Source organism: Melanotaenia boesemani, chromosome 9 (assembly GCF_017639745.1).
Source record: "Melanotaenia boesemani isolate fMelBoe1 chromosome 9, fMelBoe1.pri, whole genome shotgun sequence".
Classification (NCBI taxonomy): Eukaryota; Metazoa; Chordata; class Actinopteri; order Atheriniformes; family Melanotaeniidae; genus Melanotaenia; species Melanotaenia boesemani.
Window position 1 is genome coordinate 32,910,020 of NC_055690.1, and position 19,819 is coordinate 32,929,838.

A 19,819-nucleotide genomic window follows, 5' to 3' on the forward strand; every position below is an offset into this window, starting at 1 on the left:
TCTTCCTTATTTTAGGAATGCACTTTGCTAAGACATTAAGAAAAATAGTGAAATATCTTCTCACATGCATCTCAGGGGCGCAGCGACCCAGCAGATCAATAAGCGCTGAGTAGAAGGACATGATGGCATTTCCCAGGTGCACACGGTTCTCTTCATGCTGCTCCTCACCACCAAACCTGGGAATCAAGAATCAAGAAGATGACTGTACAGTAAAAAAGGAAAAGCATGAATGAACTCATTTGTATTCCTCCTCACACACTTACATGAATCGCCTGTCTTTTTTAACCGTCGGTCCATCCCTCGCTGGGTCCTCAGAGATCTTGATGGCCTCCTCCATGGCAGCCAGCAGACCGTTACCACCCTCGCCTCTCAGAGCCGGGCCGAAGCACTCGGGGCGACGGATGAGCAGACGTACCACAACATTGGCATTCTCCTCCACGCTCTCTCCTGAAAGAAATGGGTGGGCAGATTTAAGTCCTGCTATTTACAACTAAAGCCATCAATGCATATGTCAGAAGAAAATGGCGGCTGACCATTAACAAAGACAGCAAAGCGAAGGAAATCCAGATATCTCTCTCCTCCACAGGGGTTCCAGCCAATGTCAGGGTAGCCCTTGGAGAGGAGCATTGGACACATCCGCAGCCCGCAACCTGCCAGGTACGTCACCACCTACATCAGCATGAATGTGGGGGAGTGGAAGAGACATTATGAGTCAACAGCTCCTGTTTTTTCCTTTCTATTCTGATTTTTTTATTTGCTCTGACCATTTCCAGATCCTGCTCTTGTAAAGCCAAGGCCAGCTCATTATTGTCGATACAGGAGGCTGCAGCCACGTCCAGAGGCGTGGAGCCACGCATGCCTGCAAATCCAAATCAAACGCAGCCAGTCACACCTTGTAAGTAAATCCAGAGTTATGCATGCGTCTGCTCAGATGGACCTGGTTGATTAAGTCTAAAAATAATAAGATTATTATTAAGTAAATTCTATTTTTAAGATAAAAATCTAAATATTAGGCTACACATGGGGGTAAAAGGCACTGACCCAGGCCAATGCCACTGTTCTGCAACAGGTAGCTGAGATGGTCAAACATGGCACGCTGATTCTGCCTGCTGATACGACAGAAGTAACACAGGAAACGACAGCAGCTGGTAACCATCAGCGGGAATCGAATCTCCTGGAGAGAAAGAAAATATCTTGTTAGATGCATTTTTACTCATATGGGCTCCTGTAGGTGTTAGGCTAGACGGAAGAAGACTGGTAATAAATTATCAGATACCTTTGAGTCGCCTCCTCCGCCTAACACATTGACCATCACCTCCATGACGGTCTCATGCATACCGAGAGCTCTCATCAGGTTGGGGTGTTGGTAGAACACCTTGTTGTTCATGATGTTCCTAAAACAGCAACATTACAAACGTTTCTGATGATGATGCACAAGAGCAACAGTATAGATGGATACTTTAAGGAAGGAGTAAATAATCTGAAAAAAACTGATGATTGAAGACGATTATCAAATGAAAATATTGGAATTTGTCTCAGATCTTTCTAATAACTATAAATGTAAAATCTTCATACGATCCCTCTGTAAACCAACCCGATGCTCTGGATCATAAGCCGCTCCTCCTCTGGACCCATCTGGACAATAAGCAGCGAGCGGATCTGTCCCAGACACTCCAGCAGGTCCATGGTGTCTTGAACAGACACAGCGTTGATGGCGTAGGCTTTAGGTAGAGCTCGGATCAGCTCGCCGAGCCCATCGTACTGTCTGTGGAGCAGGCTGAACATCAGGCGCACCAGCTCCGGGTTCTGGATGAACGACTCCTGGGCCCAGTGGATCATGGTGTGGGAGATCAGTTCCTGAAGGGTGCCTGGTGAAGGTAACAAAGACGGAGCCATCAATTCCCTTTGACTGAAATGGTTACATTAGAGACAAGAAAGGAATTTCACTATTTACGAAGGTTATTATTTTCTTATAAATCCAGATTTTGTCTTTTTGGCTTCAGTCTTACTGGGCTTTGGTTCTTCCTCAACTTCCGGCTTCTCCTCTTCCTCCTTCTTGCGAAAGGTTTTAACCTTTTCCACCAGACTGAGGAGTCTACCCCTCAGCGAAGTGTCCACCTCCTCCTCCTCTGCCTCCTCCTCAATATGTATACCTACATGTAAAATACAAATCCAACATTAAAATCAAAAACTTTGAGAAAATTAAATTAAATTAAATTAACACGATGGACAGTGAAAAATCTTCTCACCACAGTGAAGTAAAATGTCATTATGGAACTTTTCCAGAGTGTCCCGCACCTCCTCAGGAACCGGACAATCTTCATCTTCTGGACCGTGTTTAAAGTTGGTCAGCAAAAGAACCTTGACAGGAAGCACAGAGAAATGATCAGAATATGTTCTCTGACTGATTCCTGGACTTGTGAACAAAATGAATTGAAATAATGTCTATGAACTCTCTGTAAAATTTGTAGCATAAAAGCTTTAATCATAAAAAAAAACTAGTTACCAGAAATCTTTACAAAGTCTTTATTGTAAAATAAGGAGTCAACATCCAACTTAATGTTCTAGTATTAAACATTTTGGACAATCTACTGGCCTCATAATGAGATGAGGTGAAGAGAAGAAGTCCAGGATGTTGGCAAGGAGAACAACACAAAGAGAAGAGGAGTTTGGGTTCTTTCTTCCCTGGTTAATCATGGGGGATGTGTGATTAGCAAATATGATGGACAAAGTTGGAGGGATTGGAGTGTTTAACAAGAGAGGGTGTAATCCTGAACGTGATGCTGATACGGAGCATCTCTGCTCCTCAGAAGTTCAACTTGTCACGTTGTCAACAGAGAGACTTAAACTGTGTTTCCTCCCATCACAACATTTAACATCACCAGCTTACTGAAGCTGTCATGCTGCAAGAAAAAAGGGTTTCAGTTTTTATCAAGTGATGATAGTATTAGAGTTTAGGAAAGGATTAAGTAAAATTATTATTACAAATGTCCTTAATTCCCATTATAAACCTGTCAGCAGAAGCTCATCACCAGTGAAAATGGTTGCATCCAAGATGGAATATTTTTACAACAGTAACAAAAATAGCCATGTACATGTTCAGACGTTAACCCAACATGGAAATCAGAGAAAACCTATTTTAAAACTCCACACAGAGATCTTAGAAGGCGGTATCTTCACGCTGCTGAGGTAACAGAGCTAAACACGGCAGTACCAATACATGACAAAGAAGTCTTGCTTGAAAAATGAAACTTTTTGTAGTTTTAAAGATGGACACTAGTTCTGATAAAAGAAAATTATTTAAATTTATGGATCTCTTTCTTTTCAACTTTAAATTTGGAGAAATATTGGATATTGGACGGATACCCTCAGAATAACAGATGTTCTGTATTACAAGCCCACAATAACCAGATATAGTGGGATACAACGTTAAATATTTCCCTCTGAAACACAGAGGAGAGGAAATATAAAGCAGAATAAAGAGTGAACGTTGGTAAGTATGCACCAGTGTTCATACCTGGTCTTGCGGGGGTGAACGGAACTCGCGGGTCTTGCGAGCAGTCTCAGCAGCCGACATGGTGAAGGCTCTCATCAGCTGGTTGTAACGCACGCGCTGATTGCTTTGAATATCATAGACAAAGTTATCTGAGTAGGCCACGATAGCCTCCACCCGGTGTCTGAGCTCGCAGTCGCAGAAGTACTGCAGGAGGGTGCACATCTGAGAGAAGAACACGAGTTTCAGATTCTAACAGTTCTCTAATATAAATACTCAAACACATAAACACTGAGATAGTAAGCATAAAACAGAGGTGTCGAACCCATTTTAGTTCAGGGGCCATTTTCAGCGCAATTCAAGTAGGCCGGACCACTAAAATAACAGCATAATAACCTATAAATGATGTAAACTAACTCATAATATGAAAGTCAGATCTATGAAGTTAGAAAGATATAAAAATTAATTCCCCCGCCTTGGAAATATTTTATAATTAAAAATAAAAATGAGAAATTAGTTAATTTAATTTAAAAAAAATTGCAGTTAATTTCTTCTGTCATTTTGACACTAAATCCATCCCACAGGCCCGACTGAACCCTCCTGCGGACCTGTTTTAGTCCCTCAGCTGTATGTTTGACACCCCTGTCATAAAACGTCCTAATGACCTGTAGTTTGACGGACTCCGGCAGCTTCATCTGAAGAAGTCCTTCCTCTGGTCCCTCCTCCTCTTCTTGTGCTTCTCCTTCCACTGCCTCTTCCTCCTTTTCTTCCTCTGCTTTCTCTCCATCCACTTTACCCCCTTTGGCCTCGTCCTTGTCTTCCTTCTCCCCCTCTTCACCTTCCTCCTTGGATTTTTCCTCCTCCTGCACTCCTTTCTCCAGATCTTTCAGCTCTTCCTCTTCCTCATCACCAACCCCCTCGTCTTCAAGCTCAACCTCCTCTGTATCTTCTTCCTCCTCCTTGCCTTCTCCTTCAGCTGCTTCACCCTCCTCAGTTTTTTCTCCTTCCTCTTCCTCCTCTTCTTTACCGCTGAACACATTGGGGTCGATCATCTTGAGGATGTGTTTACAGTCGTCATCGTTGAAAATGCCCATAATGAGCAGTGTGCTGATGAGCTTCAGGATGGGGACGAAGTGGAAGTCCACGCTGCCCCCCACCGGATCCCGCATGGCTTGGCTTCCATCCAGCACAGCTTCTGTCAGCATGCTGATGGCCCTGGTTTTCAGTTCCTGCATAAACAAAACAAAGACGGATCAAAACCCAACAGTTTACTGCATATTTCTTCCAATGCAATCCACAACTTCCTTTTACCTGCAGTGGAAAGATGGGACTAAGGGTGTATAAATCAGGGTCAGTGCCAACGAAGTTAATAGAAGAGAAATGCAGCTTCGGCCGTAAGCAGGTGGTGAGGCCAACTCCAGGTAACGAATGGGCCTTCTTTGAATCTGGATAGAGGTGGATGCTGAGCGTCTCCTCCGTCATGGGTACGATAAACTCCTTGTTTGTGCCCAAGCGTGCACGTTTGGCTGACTCTAGGTGAATGCTGATGAGCAGGTCGTAGTAGCCACTGCGGAGGGGTCCAGGTAGGTAGGTGTTTTCGATAGCGTAGAAAAGCTGGGACTCATCCACGTGGCTGCACAGAGCATGAGCGACTCGGTTGTTACCAAGTGCACAAACAGCACAGTAGAGCATGAGCGTGTGATAGTGGAACTTCATCAGATCCTGACGCTCTGACAGCTCCAGGATGTCAATGCACCTGTAAAAAATGGTAAAATATCTTTGAGAACATGTCAAACATAGTTATTATACATACTTTGTACCAACTGTGCAACTTTTTTTGGTTTTATCATTGATAGGAAGATAATCAGCGTCTTCCTATCACTTGTATGCAGAACAAACAAACTAATATTTATTTTAATGCCACACCTCACTCAATAAAGTTGAGAAAAAGTCAAAGACAGATAAAAAAAAACATCAACAGTCTCAAATCAGCAGATAAGTGACAGGTGAGGGTGTCAGGGTTGGGTATAAAAGGAGCATCTATGAAAGGACTCTTCTAATTAAGGATGGGTCGTAGCGCATCACTTTGGTTTTTCATCCTCTACAGGGATTTACATTTTCATGTAAATCTGTGAAAAAACCTCAGTGTTAAGAGGCAAAGGATAGAAACCACTGTTGGGTGATCATGACCTTCAAGTCCTCAGGCAGCAAAAGCTGTGGTGTCATAACGGTGTCTTGAGTCCATGTGGCTGCATTGATCATTGATCAACAGAAGCTTGGAGAAGTCCACCACTAGACCCAGAAATGGAACTTGAAAATGGATTATATGAGGATGAAGCCGTATGTATTAAGTATTTCCAGAAACAGTTCTTTAGACACCACCAAATTTAGTCTCCACAGTTTTCTTTTTAAAATTTAAAATGTATATCTATCTGTTAAATACAACAAATTTTATGGATAAAAGTCTGGTTAAAGAAGAATCTCTTGGTAAATGTGACCTTGTAGTATTTAACCCACGCTGTATTTCATTTACCTAATGTTGGCTGCTACCTTTGTTTTACTTGTGTTTTGAAAGTTGATCTCTGTTTGTCACGTGGTAAATTGTGGACTTAAAAAAAAGAGATTTCTAATGCCAGTGAGGTTTGTATCTGGTTAAATACATAGTGGACAAAATTGCTGGTAGCCTTTGGTTAATGAATCTGACAAAGTAATAAGTTAAAAATCTATGAAATTTAACCAATAAAAGTCAGACATTGCTTTTCAACCATGCTTCAACAGAATTATTTAAAAAAAATAAACTCATGAAACAGGCCTGGACAAAAATGATGATACCCCTAGAAAAGACTGAAAATAATGTGACCAAAGGGACGTGTTAATCCAAGGTCTGTCCACTAATTAGCATCACAGGTGTCTACAATCTTTTAAAGTGTGTAAAGCTTAAATACATTGCTGCAGACTGGGTTTGATTTCAGTGTCTGACCTGTTCTCTTCAGGGATGTGCAGGGCCATCATGATGAGCGGTTCGATACACTCCACCATCCAGCCCAGCCTCTCGTTCACTTTGCCCACCTCCGGGTTGAGGAAGTGATTGGGCATACGACTCCAAATAACCGGAGTCAGCATCTGGACATCCAGCCTGGGAGGGCACTGGGGAACTGGATTGTTGCGTTCACTGCGGAACATCGCGGCTGAAATGGGCATGATGTTCTGATATAAGAGACAGAGGAGGGGATACACATGATGAAAAAAGGGTAGAAATTTTAAATAAAGGGAGAAATTAACAGAAGAAAACAGGAAGGAAATCCATGTTGATAAGATGGAGAACATTTACAGTAAAGTTTAAATGAAATGTTTCCCGGAGTGTCATTTGTTTTAAGCAGTTAACTGGATGCAGTATAAGGTAATAAAGGGTTGAATTTTCACCCATTCAGATAGATCAACAATGAACGCTTGACCCTTGTTGTCATGGTAATCTGAACAGGAAATAAGCTGCACCAAAGCAGCTTCTGACCTTGAGTTTTCCCAGCTCCAGCTGTGCCATATTCTGACTGGTGGGCTGAATGAAGACTGCAGGGAACAGCTTGGTGTTGGGCTCAACCTGGAGAAAAAAGCACACTTCCATGGTAACACCTCACCCCAACTGACATAAAGTGGCATCTAAAAAAACAGATTGTGAAACACACACATACTATATATGCTTTGCTAACCTGGTAGAACGTGTTGATCTCCTTTCCATTAGCTGTAAAGGTCATGAGACCTGTTGCCAGGTCAACCAGGCAGCCAACCACCATGTCCTCCTGGCTGAAACGAGTCTGCTGGGTGCTGACCAGGTCCCCTCCCCACACCATGTAACAGTTACTGTGCTTCATGCTGCAAATCATCAACAAACACACGTCATCTGAATTTTATATAATGTTTGAATAAAAGCAGCTGATCCAGAGGAGACGGGAGTCTTCAGGACCCTAGTGGCTCCTAAAAAGGACTAAATGTATCATTAAAAAAATTTCCTAAATATTCTCAGTTGTGTTATTAATTACAAGTAAATATGAATTTGTTGGCTGGTGTGATGATAACTGTCTGGGTATTAGCACCAAACAGGACACAACTCTTCATTCATGATGAAAACATTTGGGTAGTTATGTCATAGAAATATCTGGGGACTGTGTTTGAGTCTAAATAGAAAAATTGATTAAAACATTAAGTCAGTGGTCAAAAGAAGTCAACAGAGAACTTATTTACTAAGGAAGTTGGACTTTTTCAATGTTTCCAAGTCAATTTAAAACATTTTTTTATTTTCTTTTATTGAAAGTCTTTTGACTTTTTTCTTTCTCTCTTGGCTTTACGGACGTTCTAGTAAAGGAAAGAACAACCTGGACTATAATATCTGGATTTGTTGAAATATTACTTGGAGTCAAACAGAGAGATCTGAGTTACCTCTGGGAGTCTGGGGTAAAAAAGAAAGCCCACCCATCACACTATGGCTACTGAGTTTATGATGATGCCTTCAGGTCGTTATCGCGCTGTCTTGTTGTTTCTCCAAGTCTTTTATTCCTTCAGCCATCAGTCTTTAAACCTGAACTTTCATCAACCTGTTTACTATTATTCTAACGATGTTTTTTTTATGTATTTCTTGTTTTTTTACTTAATTCTGGTCTTAAAATAATTTTGTCTGTTGGACTGCTGGTGCTGACGTACACCATTGTTTCGTTCTGTTGAATGGATATTCTATGTGGATGACATGGAAATAAATTACCTTTTGGAGTCAAATATGTTGTCTGAATCTGAATCTATTATACAAATGTTAATATATTTTTCAAGATAAAGCCCTTGAATTGCTCTCTTTGGGTTGTTTCATGTTTATTTGATGACTTTCATTCACTAACATTACACTTCAGGAGTGGTTAAAAGCAACTTTTACTGTTGGGTAATTATTTGAAAAGACAGGAAGTTTTGGTGCTTTTGTCTTTATTTCCCTCACGAGGAAATAAGGAGCTGTGGAGATGAATGGAGATACTGACCTGTCGTGTATGTTGCCTCTGTCGTCTCCCACAGTGACTGTGACGTTGCGCACCTTGGTAAGGTCAAAGCTCGGATCAAACTGGTGGTAATCGGGGGTAACCCAGCCAACCCACACAGCAGATGGCTCCTGTCCAGCAAAGATCCTCACAGAGTAGTAGTACTGACAACAGAAAAGAGAACATCTGGATGAAACATCAAGCATCAGCTCTGGGTTGTCCATCAATATTATGATGAGTGAAATATAATTAATGTGATAGAGAGGAATGTTTCCCTCACAGTGGTGGTGCTGAGGATGATCTCAGGGTCATCTCTGTCATCAGGGACCACATCTTCCACCAAACGAGGCACTGTCGGTGGGGCAGGAGGAGGGGCAAGAGGTGTCATGGCAGCCTTCTTGGCTTTGGAGAAAAATCTATTGTCCATAGAAGTAAAAAAAAATCATGAAGTTAAGTCAGTCACTCAACTTAGCAGAAACAATTTTACCGATCTTACCCTTTTTTCTTTCCCTTTTCTGAAGCTGCATCCTTCTCGTTTTCCACAGAGAGCTCCTTCGCCACAGACGGCTCCTTCTTTTCCTCCTCCTGTTCCTTACGGCTGGCCGACTTCTTCAGGACTTCAAACTCTGAGTCGGGCTCCACCACAACCACCTCCTCCTCAGGAATGGTGAGAGTACGAGTCAGAGGGGTGGTGCCAGCTGGGATTTTGAAGGTCTCATGGAACTGGACCGGCATGCTGAGTCTCAGGAACATCATGTCAGTGTTGGCGTTCTGTGACCCGAAGGTCTTATGAGTCATCTTCAGACAGGGGGCGCTGTCCACCGTCCCATCCACGCGGGACACCTGGAAGACAAAATGTTTACAGATAAATAAATGGTTTTGTTTTGTTTGTTTCACACAACATTAAATGTGTCACTGAGTAGTTACCTCAACGTGATTGTGGTCGGTGGGCACAGGCACAAACTGGGGCAAACTCTTACTGAACCACATGGTAATGTCTCGCTTCATATTGATGGCAAATGGTTCGAATCCCTCCTGCAGGCCACAGATGGCAAAATAGCGCAGGCTGCTGACATTCTGACCCAGATTGATTCTTCCAACCTGAGACAGGCCCAGAGCGCACACTGGGAGAAAACCTGATAAATAAAACCAGAAATAAAATGTTTTTTCTTTTTAGAAAGCTGCAAAAATATACAGATTTCCTTATAAATACAAATACAAATAAAAATACAATTTTCTGTAAATTCTGAGAAAATAAAATGGGTAAAATACTCTTCAACTCTCACCTTCCCCAATTTCAATGTCTTTGAAAGCCATCTCTGAGCCTGAATCACTGATCAGCATTTCCCCGTTGAGCGTGAACATAATGTTCATCTCAGTCAGGTCGATCATGCAACCAACCACGTCACCGGACTGCCACTGCCGGCCAAATGGTTCATTGCCAATATGCCATCTTTGAGCCTGGAGAGAGGTACAACAATAAATAAAATACAACTTCAAATGTCAACAAAATAGAAAGTACAGGTCTGAAAGTCAGGATAGACTGTACGTGTGGAAAAAGTCGATTAGTTACTCTGGCATTTAATAAATTGCATATAATATCAAAACTTCCACATTTTGTCTTATTAACTGAATTTCATGTTAATAGACATCCATTTCTGTATTTCAGCCCCACAATCCAAAAATAATGAGTTATGTTATGCATTGTTGTTCCAGACAGCTGATATAAACAGATAATTTGATATTATTATTTACTAATAAAGCAGGATCAAGGCTAACTCTCCAGCTCTCCAGTTCATCATCAAATGTGTGAAAAAAATCACTGAAGAGTTTAAAGACAATGTTACTTAAATAAAGACTGGGTGGGATTTACATTATTCTCCCTCCATAGTGCAGAAGAAGAAGAAGAAGATGAATCAGGCCCACTTCTGTACCCACTAGGCAACCACTCCCTCTCTTTCATTCATGGAATAAAATAAATATGCAATACCATATGCATAGCAAATTAAATGCAACAAAATATAAAATAGTTATATAATTTTATATTATTTTCACTATTTTTATATTTGTATATTATTTATTAAATATACATTTTATATAAAAAACAAATATTTTATAATTCTAATGTGTCATAAATAAAAATTATATATGTGTGATATGTATTGTAATGCATATTTGCAATGCAATTAAAATCACTCAAACAATTGGGAGGAATTTCAGAAACGAGAAAAGCATCAACCGTAAGCTGATCTCTTATCCTTCATGGCTCTGCACCAAGAACAAATATCACTTCAAATTTTCTAAAACTGCATGTTAATTTTGTCAACAAGTCCAAAAGCCTGTTTCTGGAATGGTACGGGGTCGGGTCAGGATTCTGTGATGGTACAGGGTCGGATCAGGGTTCTGTGATGGTACGGAGTGGGATCAGGGCTCTGTGATGGTACGGGATGGGATCAGGGTTCTGTGATGGTACGGAGTGGGATCAGGGTTGTGTGATGGTGCGGAGTGGGATCAGGGTTGTGTGATGATATGGGGTTGGATCAGGGTTGTGTGATGGTACGGGGTGGGATCAGGGTTCTGTGATGGTACGGAGTGGGATCAGGGTTCTGTGATGGTACGGGGTGGGATCAGGGTTCTGTGATGGTACGGGGTGGGATCAGGGTTGTGTGATGGTGCGGAGTGGGATCAGGGCTCTGTGATGGTACGGAGTGGGATCAGGGTTCTGTGATGGTACGGGGTGGGATCAGGGTTGTGTGATGGTACGGGGTCGGATCAGGGTTGTGTGATGGTACAGGGTGGGATCGGGGTTGTGTGATGGTACAGGGTGGGATCAGGGTTGTGTGATGGTACGGAGTGGGATCAGGGTTCTGTGATGGTACGGGGTGGGATCAGGGCTCTGTGATGGTACGGGATGGGATCAGGGTTCTGTGATGGTACGGAGTGGGATCAGGGTTGTGTGATGGTACGGAGTGGGATCAGGGTTCTGTGATGGTACGGAGTGGGATCAGGGCTCTGTGATGGTACGGGATGGGATCAGGGTTCTGTGATGGTACGGAGTGGGATCAGGGTTGTGTGATGGTGCGGAGTGGGATCAGGGTTGTGTGATGATATGGGGTTGGATCAGGGTTGTGTGATGGTACGGGGTGGGATCAGGGTTCTGTGATGGTACGGAGTGGGATCAGGGTTCTGTGATGGTACGGGGTGGGATCAGGGTTCTGTGATGGTACGGGGTGGGATCAGGGTTGTGTGATGGTGCGGAGTGGGATCAGGGCTCTGTGATGGTACGGAGTGGGATCAGGGTTCTGTGATGGTACGGGGTGGGATCAGGGTTGTGTGATGGTACGGGGTCGGATCAGGGTTGTGTGATGGTACAGGGTGGGATCGGGGTTGTGTGATGGTACAGGGTGGGATCAGGGTTGTGTGATGGTACGGAGTGGGATCAGGGTTCTGTGATGGTACGGGGTGGGATCAGGGTTGTGTGATGGTGCGGAGTGGGATCAGGGCTCTGTGATGGTACGGGCCGGATCAGAATTCTGTAATGGTACAGGGTGGGATCAGGGTTCTGTGATGGTACGGGGTGGGATCAGGGTTGTGTGATGGTACGGGGTCGGATCAGGGTTCTGTGATGGTACGGGATGGGATCAGGGTTCTGTGATGGTACAGGGTGGGATCAGGGTTCTGTGATGGTACGGGGCCGGATCAGAATTCTGTAATGGTACAGGGTGGGATCAGGGTTCTGTGATGGTACGGGGCCGGATCAGAATTCTGTAATGGTACAGGGTCGGATCAGAATTCTGTAATGGTACAGGGTTCGGATCAGGGTTCTGTGATGGTACGGGATGGGATCAGGGTTGTGTGATGGTACGGGATGGGATCAGGGTTGTGTGATGGTACGGGATGGGATCAGGGTTGTGTGATGGTATGGGGTGGGATCAGGATTCTGTGATGGTACGGGATGGGATCAGGGTTCTGTGATCGTACGGGATGGGATCAGGGTTGTGTGATGGTACGGGGTCGGATCAGGGTTGTGTGATGGTACGGGGTGGGATCAGGGTTCTGTGATGGTACGGGGTCGGATCAGGATTCTGTGATGGTACGGGATGGGATCAGGGTTCTGTGATGGTAAGGGGTCGGATCAGGGTTCTGTGATGGTACGGGGTGGGATCAGGGTTCTGTGATGGTACGGGGTGGGATCAGGGTTCTGTGATGGTATGTGGTCGGATCAGGGTTCTGTGATGGTACGGGGTGGGATCAGGGTTGTGTGATGATACAGGGTTGGATTAGCGTTCTGTGATGGTAAGGGGTCGGATCAGGGTTCTGTGATTAATAAAGAAAAGTTAACTGAGATTTTACAGCAACATCTGTTGCCTTCAAGACTATGTTTTTTCCAGGAATATACATTTATTTTTTCAGGATAATGAAAAACTACTACTACTGGAAAACTGATATTACTGGATTTTAATTTATACAACTCCAGGACCTGAAGGCTTTCCTTCTTTAAGTGTTCTTATAAAACTATTCTAATCGTTTGACAAGCAAGGCAGAGAGTGAATTAACAGAAACAGTTCCTCATTTCCTTTTGGAATATAATTTTTTAATTGTGATTAAATTGTCCATGCAGATGTGGACTGACCTTATTGCCGTTAAAGACGTAGGCCAGTTCATCGGCTCCCAGTTCAGTGTCAGCACGGACACTGGGACGTGCCCATCCGACTCTCATCTCTCCTGTAGTTACAGCTTCAAACTCAAAGTACCACTTCCCTTGGGTGACAGCGTACGACTTCTCAGCCCTGAAAATTCGTACCTTGTCCCCACGAATGTTCTCAAGACCATGGCCAGCTGCAGAGACAGAGGTATGTGGAAGGAAAAGCTCCATGATACTCTGCATTAAGTCTTTGCATTTAATATGAATGAACACATCTTAGCCACCGGTAGGCTCACTTACTGCTCTCCTGGTCTGGAGGCTCTATGTTGTAGCCGTAGCCAATGAGGGTGCGGACAGCGTTGTTAACACTGTCACGGTTGGTTTTCTTAGTTCTCTCATCCAGCAGGTTGTATGGTACCAGACGAGGGTTTCTCTTGTTCACGATGTCCTAGGAGGGATCACAGATTGCAGTATAGCATTAAACATGCAAAAGGAAACTTAAATCTATCTGTAAACAAACTAAACAAAAAGTATTAAATTGAAATATTCCAAACCTGCACAATGCTGTAGGTCCATCCTTGTCGTACCCGGTCCCTCGCCCAAACATTATGCCCATTCTCTGCCAATTTTTCCACAAGCTGATTCTGGTTTGGTGTCAGTTTGACATGGTTGAGGTCCAAGGGTGCAGGCTTGTAGCCGTTGGTCATCACATAGCTGGAGGGCAGAAAAGCTCATCTTCAGACAAACATAAAAAAGTATGAAAATTGTTAACATGCACATCCAGAAATATTTTGGCCTCCATACGTCTTAGGCAACTTGATCTTCTTGAGATTCTCCTCTGCTTTCTCATCACCCATGCCGACGTGGCAACCCAAGGCCAGGAGAGTCCTGTGGGACAACATGAACATCATGAACCAAGCACAAGCACCCTCCTCTGACACATCTCCTAAACTTCATTGACAAACTCACTTGAGAGTCTCGCCAGACATCTGCAGGTTGTAGTTTCTCTCTGGTTCAGGGAGACTTAAGAAGTCCACCAAACAAGGATGAAGTTTCTTGTTGTCGTCCCTCAGCTGTGAAAGAAAATTAAAATAAAACTTAAAATTAGAAAAACTATATATTTAACTCTGTTTTTGTTGCTTCCAACAAACCCATCTCTTCTATTATATCAATCTAACTTATGCTTTGTAGAATCTAGCCGTGGTTTAAAAGTTGTGGGACATTTCTTAGCTGTTGTTGGGACATTCAAACCTTCAGAGTTGTTGACGTTGCATGTATATTATTCAACAAAAACCAGGGCTGTTGTCACCTAAGAGTTCTTTACTGACCTGGCCAACATGGCAAATATTTTGGTCACATGTTTGAGGTGTGAATAATTGTGAAACTGTCTGGAGAGGAGAGTAAGACTGGATTGAATATGTTAGATATGTGATCTCTCCTCTGTTTAATGAAGGTTTTTCCAGTTAAAGTAAGACGACTTCCTTCCTCAAATAATCTGAGTTCCCAGTTCAGAATGTTCTTGAGATGTAGCTGGCATTGTGCCATGAGCTTGTTTTTAGTTTTTTCATCCCCCTGTTTCTTGTACAAAGATCCCTACTAGTCAATGACACTAAAAAACTTTTTGGCTAAAATGTGCAATCTCTAAAAAAAAAGAAGATTGCTGTGAGATATGTCTTTCAATGTGCCAATTATTGTCTCCAATTTACAGTGTCAAACTTTCATACATTACAAGCCTGAGACACCAGTCCCTTCAGGCTGTCTAAGAAGCAAAGTTTATCTAATGTTAGCTGTGTGCTAAAGTATGCAGGTGTAAATACTGTTACATACTCCGCAAGAGCAGAGAAATTTGTTCATTTTCTCAAGTTGTACAAGAACGATAAACAAAGTAATTCTGGCCATACTTCAGGAGAAACCTCTTCCGCATTCACAAACAAGCTGGCTCTATAAGCCGATTCTTGTGTAGGAAAAGAGCCAAATCCCAAAACTTCAGAAGGGGTGGGACTTCATTTTGATGGGCACATCATGTGACCAATCACATGCGAGGGAAAGAAGAGGGAAAGGAAGGAGGGCAGAATCTCAGATCACAGATTAGTGTTACTGGCCAGGTTCCCAGAGTGACAGAGAGAGACTTGGAGCTGGATTTGAATTATACAGAAAGAGTGGAAACATTTCTAAATCTAAAGCGTCATGAATTTAAGATTTTATTGACTTGTTTGTCTACATTTTCTTAAACAACAACACTGTAGCTCTAAAACCATACGCGGTCTCCCCTACGTACACAGAAATGGAATCAAATAATTTACTCAAGTATGTCTGACACCATACTGCTATAGACCGTGTGAGAAAGCATTCAAAATAATCTGCTTTATCGAACTTTCTCACTGGGAGACTATCATACATTGAACGTACAGCTGAACTATATTATTTTACAAATAAATGGAAGTTCAGAGCTTGGGTGGAGCCTCAAATGAGTTGAGGAGATAAATGCAGGAGTTAATCAACCTCCAAACAAATGATCTGGGTGTTGCAGTTTGGTTTTGAGAGTTTTCATTTTGTACAACTAAATATAAGGCTGCTGAATTAATACTTCTCTGCAGGTTGTCTCTGATTTCAGTGCTGGCATCATACTCACCGTTCCATAGGTCCATCCCTGCTCGATACGAGTGACGGCCCAGAGCTCATGAATATTCTCAGCCAGCTTCTCCCGGATACGTTCCAAGTGGGGCGGCAACACAATCTACACGGCAAAGGAAAGTCCACAAACACTAGAAAACCTAGCAAATCATATAATTTTCTAACCTGATTTTAGTTAGTTTTTTTTTTTTAACCTGAACTGTGTCCACAGGGCAGGGGGTGAATGAGGTGTGGGTGAGGGACTGGGTAGGACCCAGAAGGTTGCGCACACCGTTGAAGTCATGCTTGTACTCCTTGATGGGTTCAATACGCATCCTTTCTCTTGGCAGCAAAGCCTCGTAGCACGGGGCGTAACCTGGTGGGGGCATGAACTTAAATTCACCGTGGCGACCACCAAGAAGGAACCGAGCCCTGAAGAGAAGGGGGTCAAAGAAGCATTGATCATTATGATTTTCTGGTTTCTTTCATGCTCTCATCAGTCACTGATAGATAAAAAATATTTACAGTTGTTCTGTACTGATTAACAATTTAATTAATCCTCCTGAAAAGATTTATTGTTATGTTGAACTGACTTGACTCCAGCAGAGAAGCTGATGACCGGGAAGAAGAGGCCGTCCACGTTGAAGTTTTCAAACATGCCCTGAACCGGGTGACCATTAATACGGAAGGAGATACTGGGCACGCTCAGATCCAAACAGCAGCTGACGACGTCATCTGCAGCCAGCGTGTGGGCGCTGGGCGAAGCCACCTGGCGGGCCATCGTACCTGAACAACAAACACTGGGAGCCTTACACAGACTAACCCCATCATGGTGCATGGTGTAGTACAAGTAAGGAAAATCTCACCTGACCATAGATGCAGTCCATCAAAGCCGTAAGAGTACAGGTCATCTCCCACACCGTTGCCTCCCCAGCCTTCTCCTCCTCCAGGGTAGGGGCTGTAGCCCTCCGTCATACCCCAGCCCACCCGCAGGTGGGTGGCCTGCGCTGTCACAAAGGGTTCCACGTAGTCTACTATCATCTCATAGTACCACTTCTTATACTGTGTGGACCCCTCACATGTACCCAGGAAGATGTTTGGCCTTACACTGAACACAGGAGCAAGAAGACATTCATATTTATTTTATAAAAAGTTATTTGATGCAAAGACTGATAAATGCTGTAATTCAGTTTACAAAACAATACAGCCATGAAATTTAAAGTACACCTTCTTTCAATTCTAATGTTTTAAAGGTACAGTGTGTAAGAATTACTGACATCTATTGGTAAAGAAATTACTTCCAACACCAATCACAGTTGTGAATGAACAGTAGCCAAATGTCTTCTTTGGTTGAGGTCTGGGCTCGGACTGGAGCATGACGATACCTTAATTATGTTTTTTTCACATGGCATATGTGTCATACATACAGAGGAGTTCATGGTCCACTCAGTGAATGTTAGGTGCCCAGCCCCAAATCAGCAGCCCTCCGCCACTGTGCTTGACAATCGAAATGAAGTGATGCCATGTTCTTATTAGAGAAGAGATATACCTTCAACTCTTCCAAACGGGTCACACTTACTCAGTCTTTTTTAACTGGACTGTCCTGAACTTGAACATTTAAAATGCTAATGGAGGCCTGATTAGTCTGAGATGAATTTCTTGTTTTTTTTTTTGTTTTGTTTTGTTTTCTTGCAGTTTCTCGGAGGATAATATGGTTTTAATTACTTCATTTTAACTCATTTTAAAAAGGACGAGGTGATATATTGTCTTATTATGTCCTATTATGTGAGATATATGTTAAGAAGATGAAACTGAGAGAGGTGTACTCTTTCAGATTATGTTATGTTATACTGTATAAATATAAAATAAAGGACCAGTGAAGAGTAGTTGAAGCACCTTGTGGCATAGTTTACGATGTTGGTCTGCAACAAAAGGTCTCGACCTGGAAGGAGGTTTTCAGTGATGAGGTTCTGGTTGGACCTCACAGCTACACCGTTACACACACACAGAGAGCGCAAGACATCCAGAACCTAAAGGCAGGACAAGGACAAACACTGTTATCATTTTTATGTTTAAATGAGGCTGAGCTGGCTACAGCTTCTACAGCTTTACAAATCACCACCTGGAGCTGCTTCATTTTCTTAAGCTGAAGTTCCCTGACTTTCCACACAATAACAAGAGACAAACCTTGTGGTTCCTTCCATGTTTGTCCAGGAGAGAGATGATGGATTTAATGTGGTTCTCCTGGATGATGTTCAGAACTTCAGGGCTTTCAATAAGGACGCAGTACAGCACCTCAAGAATTCCTAAATACATAAATGGGAGGCGTATGACACAATTCCTAAAAGCTTGTGTCCTATAATTTTTCAATGAACATGTTGCCAAGTAAAAGTTTTTAAAAGAATTATGGCAGCTTAGAAAGATCTCATAAGCTCACTATTATCTCTATAGAGCCAGTAAAACATTAAAATAATTTAACTGGCTATAAATATTAGCTGTGATTTAAGGGTAATGGGTGTAGGAGCTACCTGAGGAGGCCTCCAGTCGATCCAGCTTGCTGACCAGCCAGTCCAGATTATCACAGAACAGCGCACAGTTCGAGCGGTTCCCCCTGATTAGCGAAGCTGTGTGGGGAAGATGCACAGGGACAGAAATGATGCTACTTTATTCAACAGAGGTTCAGCTTGAGTGTTCAGACTCTGCAGTCACTCTTCTACCCAGCAGTTCGTAGAGGAGGTTGACAATCTCCTTCCAGGACTCAGCTGCCTCTTCTCCAGCAAATTCAGAAAAGTGGGCAGCAGTGTTGTAGACGTTCAGGCGGTCGATGCACTCCAGGACGATGGTTATCATTCCCTGGCAACGAAAAGAAGAACGCAGGGAACCGGTTACATAAACACGATTGTTCCATTTTAGTGTGTTTACATGTGTTGCAGGAAGTGTTGGAAAGAATTCGGTTCATGTTGCAGGGTGCAGATTACCTCCTCTTGGAAGAGGTTTTGTCGGTTGCGAAGGGAGCGGAGCTTGGTCTGTTTCTCTTCGTGCTCCAGTTCCTCCTCGGGTGGACGAAAGTAAAAGATGAGATCCTGAAGAGAGAGGACAACTCCCTCCAGAGGGAGGGACACCGGACCTGGAGACTTGTTCTTCCCACTCAGGGAGTCCAGTCCCCTGGAAGAGTACAAATATAACCACAATATATCTAAAACAAATAATAAACATGATTACAACTGGTTAAAGGAAGGAAATCTCACTCTCCTAACAAATTGAAATAAACACATATTTTACTTGATGAACTGCCTGAAGAGGCCCGTGGTGCTGTAAATCATTCGAGCAGCCTGAGACTCTTCAGTTTGGGAGCGGGACACAGTCAGAGCATCGTCCATGTGACCTTCCTGATGCAGAATGACCTGAGGACGGAGATAACAACCATTTTACAGATGGCATCCCTTATTTCACTCTGCTAACTTACAGTTTCCGTTTGTGGATTCAGGTTATTCAGATTTTGCCGGGTAGATTCTCACCCTTCTCTTCATCGTTCCTAAACGAGCAGCTTTAGCATCGAGGGCGGCATATGTGAGCCACAGACTTGTGGACACATGCTGGACAAAACACATGGACTCTCCATACTTTATCTCCGGGATGCCCATCCCTTCAACATCACGCTTATGAGCCACGTCCACCTTCTCCTGCTCAGGGAAACCAGGAGAATAAAATCATAGGGAGGTCAGTGAGAGGTGAAATGATCAGGCAGTAACAGATAAAATGATGCCTAAAGGTCCAGAGAGACTCTGAATTCTGACCTTTGAAACACGAAAACAGAATGCAGAGAGTTGAGTTTTGGCCTTCTCTGGGTCCACCACCATCAGGACCTTGTCATCATCTAGACACAGGTACCGGCCCGTGGTGATGTGGCGAATACGAAAAGACTGCCCCCACTTCATGTGGCTACCACTCCAGCTGAAGGTGGAAAAACATGTTTTAAAAAATCCAACAAGGTCTCTCTGACACTACATCTAACCATGGATGGGTGGATGGACAGACCAATATCCATCCATC

At 43.2% G+C, this 19,819-nt stretch overlaps 1 protein-coding gene across 1 annotated transcript in view; it reads right to left on the bottom strand.

Annotated features, from left to right (window-relative positions):
- Positions 1 to 19,819, bottom strand: part of ryr1b (ryanodine receptor 1b (skeletal)) — a 98,202-nt gene that overhangs the window by 47,196 nt on the left and 31,187 nt on the right. The window contains exons 11-47 of the mRNA XM_041994341.1: positions 19,564 to 19,720; positions 19,285 to 19,449; positions 19,049 to 19,170; positions 18,745 to 18,931; positions 18,484 to 18,619; positions 18,295 to 18,390; positions 17,954 to 18,072; positions 17,663 to 17,796; positions 16,633 to 16,874; positions 16,360 to 16,552; positions 15,982 to 16,198; positions 15,786 to 15,890; positions 14,123 to 14,226; positions 13,958 to 14,041; positions 13,708 to 13,867; positions 13,454 to 13,601; positions 13,142 to 13,347; positions 9,795 to 9,969; positions 9,436 to 9,644; positions 9,005 to 9,351; positions 8,789 to 8,924; positions 8,512 to 8,672; positions 7,201 to 7,363; positions 7,005 to 7,091; positions 6,474 to 6,700; positions 4,805 to 5,249; positions 4,159 to 4,722; positions 3,518 to 3,718; positions 2,250 to 2,361; positions 2,010 to 2,153; positions 1,595 to 1,868; positions 1,277 to 1,394; positions 1,042 to 1,174; positions 765 to 859; positions 534 to 669; positions 264 to 447; positions 65 to 176 (exon numbers count right to left, since the gene is read on the bottom strand). Of these exons, the coding sequence (XP_041850275.1) occupies positions 65 to 176; positions 264 to 447; positions 534 to 669; positions 765 to 859; positions 1,042 to 1,174; positions 1,277 to 1,394; positions 1,595 to 1,868; positions 2,010 to 2,153; positions 2,250 to 2,361; positions 3,518 to 3,718; positions 4,159 to 4,722; positions 4,805 to 5,249; positions 6,474 to 6,700; positions 7,005 to 7,091; positions 7,201 to 7,363; positions 8,512 to 8,672; positions 8,789 to 8,924; positions 9,005 to 9,351; positions 9,436 to 9,644; positions 9,795 to 9,969; positions 13,142 to 13,347; positions 13,454 to 13,601; positions 13,708 to 13,867; positions 13,958 to 14,041; positions 14,123 to 14,226; positions 15,786 to 15,890; positions 15,982 to 16,198; positions 16,360 to 16,552; positions 16,633 to 16,874; positions 17,663 to 17,796; positions 17,954 to 18,072; positions 18,295 to 18,390; positions 18,484 to 18,619; positions 18,745 to 18,931; positions 19,049 to 19,170; positions 19,285 to 19,449; positions 19,564 to 19,720 (6,598 nt within the window). The remainder of the gene's footprint in view (positions 1 to 64; positions 177 to 263; positions 448 to 533; positions 670 to 764; positions 860 to 1,041; positions 1,175 to 1,276; positions 1,395 to 1,594; positions 1,869 to 2,009; positions 2,154 to 2,249; positions 2,362 to 3,517; positions 3,719 to 4,158; positions 4,723 to 4,804; positions 5,250 to 6,473; positions 6,701 to 7,004; positions 7,092 to 7,200; positions 7,364 to 8,511; positions 8,673 to 8,788; positions 8,925 to 9,004; positions 9,352 to 9,435; positions 9,645 to 9,794; positions 9,970 to 13,141; positions 13,348 to 13,453; positions 13,602 to 13,707; positions 13,868 to 13,957; positions 14,042 to 14,122; positions 14,227 to 15,785; positions 15,891 to 15,981; positions 16,199 to 16,359; positions 16,553 to 16,632; positions 16,875 to 17,662; positions 17,797 to 17,953; positions 18,073 to 18,294; positions 18,391 to 18,483; positions 18,620 to 18,744; positions 18,932 to 19,048; positions 19,171 to 19,284; positions 19,450 to 19,563; positions 19,721 to 19,819) is intronic.